The 6,758-nt window shown below is 40.1% G+C and overlaps 1 protein-coding gene across 5 annotated transcripts in view; it reads left to right on the plus strand.

The window, feature by feature from the left end:
• The window catches only part of csmd2 (CUB and Sushi multiple domains 2), a gene marked incomplete at its 5' end in the record, with an annotated part of 270,610 nt that overhangs the window by 35,504 nt on the left and 228,348 nt on the right, over positions 1 to 6,758 (plus strand). For all 5 annotated transcript variants that reach the window (XM_032535085.1, XM_032535083.1, XM_032535084.1 and 2 more), the window contains 1 exon segment: positions 1,303 to 1,415. In XM_032535085.1, coding sequence (XP_032390976.1) covers positions 1,303 to 1,415 — 113 coding nt within the window.

Raw genomic sequence — 6,758 nt, forward strand, 5'->3', positions numbered from 1 at the left:
GGGGGGGGGGGGGGGGGGGGGGGGGTGTATTCTTTTTGGCCAGTTTAAGTTGATGTGGTTTGTTTAACTCAACAATGAGGAAAACGTGTACTTGAAAATAGCTTGAAAAAAAACATTCTATACATTTTATTTATTTATTCACAAGCACAAAGAATCAACTTTTCTGTCAATGTGCCAGTGTTAGCCAGCTGGCAAATGTTCAGCTACAGTCCAAAGGCAAGAGGTAATGGTTAAAATGTACAGAAGACAGCAAGACACAATAAAGACAGCAAGACAATAAGCATTGCCAAGACAGTGTAGACGATGCAGAGCAAATGGAAGCAGCAACACGTTAACATTGTCCACTATTCAGTATTCGTAGCCATGCAAGCAAGCAGCACGAAGCAACAAAACACAGCCAAGCAATACTGATGATAGCCACTTTTTGACACATGCAAACATGTATAGATGATTTATATCACCAGTTTTCTCAGTTCCAGGTAAGGGCATCATTACACACAATCCCAGTGAAGCAAGAGTCACAAGTCTGGTCAGCACTTGAAAGTTAGTCATGAAGTTATAAAGTTCTCCGTTTAGAGTGACACACACACACACACACACACACACACACACACACACACACACACACACACACATACACACACACCACTAAATTAAATAATGATCTTAGTTCCTTATGCTATCTGTTGCAGGAAGACAGAATTAAACTCAGGTAAAAGCATGAATTGTATGAGAAGGGGCTAACAAACTAGAGAAGGCTAACAACTAAACTGCTAAGATCTTGCACTGTTTTGCCAATACACTGTTTAATTTTTGTGTTTTACAATAAGAAGTCTTATTAAATTTGCGCGTGCCTTGGCACAATGGCATAATTCAGGTTTTGCCGCAGCTCTTTGCAGCTAAGGCGCCTGAACTACGTGGTCAAAAAAAATGTACGTGAGCGATATCCGCCGTGTTACTTGGTCCCGTTTTGTCTGACAATTTTATGTTTGTTATGTGTTCAACTGTTTGTTCATACTGGCTGCTGTGTTTCTAATTTACTGCGGCTACATGTTTGCAGTTACTCTGTCTTTCTGATGTAGAGAAATTTGCTGAGGTTTTCTGTCCTGTTGAGGTCTTAGCATTTTTGTAATTTGTGGATGATTCAGATCCTCGTTATACAAAAGTTATCCTTGAATGCAACAGGGAACAGCTGGCTTGATGGAAGTGGGCTTCATACCTGACCTTGCAACCAACTGTGCTGTTGATTGGATCTTTTTTTTTCCTCTAACCGTGATTGTCCTTCTGTCCATTTGTTCTCAGGTTAACAGGGTTCCAGCTGCCTTCACCCATTGTGAGTACAGGCTCCAGGCTCACACTGTGGCTGCTGTCTGACTACGCGGTCAGCGGGCAGGGATTTAAAGCTGTCTATGAAGGTAATACAACTTCTGTGTTTGTTGTTGAGCCATTGTTAAGAATCGAGTTGCTATCTCTTCCTGCAGTACAAATGTAGAAACTCAATCTCAAGTACTCAAAGTACTTCTGAAATAAACCACATAAGTCACTTCAGAGATTTGTGACTGTGTGACTGATATTTAAGTTTAATCTTCTTTAAGTCCTTTCTTCATCATTGCAGTAATTTATACCAATCATTTTTAAATATGGTGGGATTTTCAGCTGCTTCAGTTAGTGTTCCATAGCTTATTTGGAAAAGGCTTCAGAGCTACTGAGCAAAATGTTGAAAATATCCTAAAAAAAGGAGAGAAAATGGTGTGTTCCGTAACTCATGTTTGGGTACAAAATTAGCTAGTGTGCTCTGAACTAATTGTACTATCAGATGGTTTAGTTTTAAGCCATTCTATCCAGCTAGGTTATCATCTCTTTTCTATTCCCAGGCAAGGGCTGTGACCTTTATCATGGTGACATGGAATACTTTATGACCCATAGCGGGATGATATTAATGATGGCACTCTTCAAACCCACGCAGGAAGAAAGGCGAGCATAGGGAGGGGAAGGCAATACAAGCGAGTGACTAATTAGGCTAATTACCTGACAGGGGCCTGTCTGTCTTTTTGAGATATTGTGAATTTAGGGATGTGGCTCGATGAAGCAACGTCGAGCGACTCGGGAGGCTTAAGACTACATTGCGTGACTTGATAAAACCAAAGACAAAAGAGCAAAGAGACTGTTTGTTAACTCCACTGAGAGGCAATTGGGGCGGTGTGCCTTTCTTTCTCACTAGTGGAAACAAAACTGTCAGACTTGTCTAGCTCTTGACCTTGGATGATGTAACTGTCTCTTGCTAGAAATTTGTTTGCAGAAACTTAAAAAAAAAATAGTAACCATACAAGTTTACCATTGTAAATGATTCATTTTACTGCTTAAACTACTACTATTTCTACTTTTGTACTACATGCGGTCATTCACTCACATGGATACACTGTACAGTATAGTCACACATACATTAATAAAGATAAGTAAATGTAAATCCAGTGTTCTAACATTAACAGATAACTATTTACATATTAAACATATCACACTAAAAGATGAGACAGATAAAGTGTAGCCATGACATGCATTGTCAATTCAATCTGGTATGTTTGTCAAATGTTATAGTTCAGCAGATAAAATACCTGATTACCCGAAGCCCAAATAGGTTATTATATGTAACTTAACCTTAATATGTTGATATTGAGCCATACAGAAAGTTACATACAATTCTCACCACTGTTTCCTCCTAATTCCTGTTAAATTATATAAGATTAAGGCTACCTAAAGTTAATTTTCTTTTTCTTTAAAGTGTTTTAATCCGTGTTTTTTAGGCTACTATACATGTCCTTGTTGCATTCATTAAGATCTCATCTGAAGATTTCTGTCCTTCAAACTTTTCCAACCAACTTAATAAAACCTTTGGTTTTATTCGGGCTCAAGTCCATAAATACAGTAAATGGATCCAGGCACGGAGAATGGGAACTTAAGGCTCAGTTAGCAATGATTAGCTCAGTTAGTGGTTAGCTTTGGTCAGCTCCACGTTTAGGGAGCTTTTCACCGCAGTGTGGCCGTGCCATTTCTACGGCTTGTTAATACAGTTAATCCCATGGCAAGACCACCAGCAGCATGCTACTACTAAATATAGCCTCTGAGCCTGATATGAAGCGTTGGCACTGTCATGTACGTGGGACAATACTTTAGGAGGGGGAGTGGCTGAAGGCCTCAATCTACTTGGGCGGTGCGCCAAAGTGGAACCTATGCATGGGAAACAGTGAAATCTTAAGATGACTTTAATACTATGGAGAATGGTTCAAGGATATCAAGCCTGTTGAGCACCAGGGGAACATAATGCAATACCAAAATTACCTGTCACCCACCTCACATGACACTGGTGAGAATAACTGCAATGACCCATGGCATATGGGGAAAAGAGAGGCCCCATAGTGCTGACATGTGGTGCTGCCCTGTAGGTTAGAGTAAATGTTAATGGGAGAGTAGAACAGGAGATATGTAAAGCACAGCATCAGTTAATGGATGGAAGTCCACCCACAGTTGGCCTTTGTTACACAGGATATGCACACATATCAATCTTTGAGCTTTATTTCTTCAGATAAAGTAAACCCTATCATTGTCTTCTTCCCTTCGTTCTGTTCTGTTATATTTTATCCTTATTTTCATTTGAACCTCTTTTGGCAATTTACCTCATGGTACACACAGGTTTTTTGACTTCTCTGTGCCCCTTAATTCCCGCTAGGGCTCCCTGGCACAAAGGCCAGAGATAATGAACATGGACCCTGTGGCTAAACCTGTTTCATCTGCTTACTGATTCGAAATTACGACAAAAAGGCCTAAAAACAGCTGGATGGTAAGAGCAGCCTAGGTAAACAAAAACAATAAATACAATCTGTGTATATTCCATGCTTTTATTTATATAACGCCTTTGAAAAAACCCAAGAACACTTTAGAGAATTACTGTGGCTAAGCTAAAGGAGGTTGTAGGCTGTGGTAAATACGTGGTGTTACAGGAGTTTTTTTTTGTTAAATGTCCAGGGATATATTATATATTTTGGATATCTGCAGGGTGGGTGTTTCAGAGGGATGGGGCTGCTATACTAAAGGCTCTGTCTCTGAAGGTACAGAGTCCAGTTTGGGGAATGGAGAGCAGGTCAGCGTCTGAGGACGGCAGGTTTCGGGGTGCGGTGTATGGGTGGAGGAGGTCGGAGAGATACTCTGGGGCCAGGGCATGGAGGGATTTGTAGGTGAGAAGGAGGATTTTATATGTGATGCAGGACTTAAATGGGAGCCAATGAAGGTGGATGAGGGTAGGGCTGAACGATCTTGGAAAATAATCTAATTTTTTTTTTCACCAATATTGCGTTTGCAATTTTATGTGATTATTTTTAAGCTCTTTGTCTTCTGTATTATTCAAGAAAGACAAACAATAAATCATTTTGTATAGTATGAACAACAAACAATTAGATAGATTAAACAAACTGTTCTTTCCTGCAGACCCGGCCTGTTTGTGATGATGAAATTAGGTGATGCAGGAATTTATATGAATGCCATCTTTTATTTACTTCAATCCCAGTATTATATTGAGCATTGACCAAGCCTGGTGTAAACATTAATATGAAAGTCAGAAACAAACTATTTAAAAAATGCAGATTGCAGAAATATAAAAACAAATATGTGGCTAACATTTAGTAGTATTTACATTATTTATTATTTAACTATTATGTACTGTAATAAACATATGTAAACCTGTGCATTGCACTTTTTAGACACTGTTTTTGAACTTTACTAGATATTTAAATAAGTAATAAATGTATCCACACACACACACACACACACAATGGTGTATTTTTTTTTTTACAGCGCACACAGAAGAGCTGCCTCCAACCCCTCCCCCTCATGAAGTTGTGTGCCATGTGCAACATTGCACTTGCTAAGAGAGGATATTGTTACGTTAGTAATAGCATGCTGCTGCTGGTCTTGCAGTGGGATTAACTGTTGAAACTGCTTCTGTGAAACATTCCTGAACATTGTTTATCAGAGTGTGGTTTCTGTGGAGTGCAGACTGATTTGCTCTCGCGAGTCACATGACCAAATCACAGCCTTTGCAATTAGGAAATCGTGTTTTAACATATTGCGATATCATTGCAGATGCAATTAGTCGTTCAGATGAGGGTTGGGTTGATGTGCTGCCAGGTCTTGGTGTCAATGAGGATCCTGGTGGCAGAGTTTTGGACATACTGGAGCCTTTCTAAGGTTTAGCTGGGAACCCTAGACTGGACTCAATTGCATTAGTCCAAATGGGAGGTTATAAAAGCATGTATGAGGGTTTTGGCCACGGAGTCAGAGAGTAATGATTGGAGACTGGCGATGGTTTTGGGGTGAAAAAAGGCTGATTTGGTGATGAATTTGATGTGAGTATGGAAAGACAGGTTGGAGTCCAGGATTACATCAAGGTTACGGACCTCAGAGGATGGACAGATGGTGTACCCGTCAACATCCAGGATGAGATCTTAAACCTTCTGGGGCAGCGCCTTGGGGGCCGCAACCAAGAGCTCTCTTTTATTATAACAATAGATCTTTTTTTCTATTATATGGCGGCCTCATACTTGCTGTTGGCAGGAGTAATCTGCAGTTTACTGCTATTGAACTACCCAGGCAGCCGAGAAACACCAGGAAGGTGTCACAGAAGCTGACACACTGCTTTGTGCTGCTTTGTATGAAGTCGGTTTGACCAGAAGCCACTGGCGTAGCGCCACTGTTCTGCTTTGATTAGTTCAGTTAGAATACAGCACAATGGTCAGCAGGGGACAAGTTTGAGAACAGACAATGACCAAAGATTGTACTTAATCAGAGAACCCACTGTGTATCATCTCAGGAAGTTACCAGTATCTCCGTGGTGATTTTAAAATGTGAAGTGAAGTATTTAGCTCTAGCTCTGCTTGCCAGATTACGGAAGCTCAGTTGGTTTTCTCTGTTTTAACAATTGTCAATTATTTAAACATTTTTTTTTCACTCCATTTGATCCAAAGATACTAATAAACAAATAACTTGGCACAAGGCCAGTCTTTGTCCTATTCTTGGACTGAACAAGTCGCCTTTTTTATTGCAGTAAAATGTGATGGAAACCCACAAGACTATATGCATAATGGGAGTCTGCATAATCTCATTTTATTGCCTGACAGAAAGCACTGTGCAGTACTGCATCTCAATAGCTCATCCTTAGTATAGCTACACTCCTTAATGGACCAAGTTAAACCTTAACCAGCCTGTCCAATGATGTATGTATTTCTGTGTCTTTGTTTTTTTCCATAATTTTCCATTTTATTGTAATTTGGTGGCGTATTATGTTAACCTCAGAGAAGGTAAACTTGTGAATAATCTGCATTACAGTGAAGAACGCCAGCTGTGTGTTGGTGGGCATTACCCAGAATGCAGATTGGTTGCATCACAGCTTTGTCATGTCTGTCATGGTTCAAATGGCAGTGTGTCAAAATGAGCGGTTTAGTTTTGCTCACTTTTAAACTTTTAAACTGTACGCGTGTGTGTCCGTCTTGGTGGGGAACCTGCACGCCACAAGCAGACGCCACACAGGACTAGGGGGGGGGGTGTCCCGCCTTTCGAGTTCAGTTTTTTTCATAACTGAAAGTAGGGCTGCACGATTATGGCCAAAATGATTATCACGATTATTTTGATCAAAATTTTGATCGCGATTATTCTCACGATTATTTTTTTGATTTTAACCAAAACAAATGTTATCGTCACATAGGCTGTTT

This window comes from Etheostoma spectabile, chromosome 14 (genome assembly GCF_008692095.1).
Source record: "Etheostoma spectabile isolate EspeVRDwgs_2016 chromosome 14, UIUC_Espe_1.0, whole genome shotgun sequence".
Classification (NCBI taxonomy): Eukaryota; Metazoa; Chordata; class Actinopteri; order Perciformes; family Percidae; genus Etheostoma; species Etheostoma spectabile.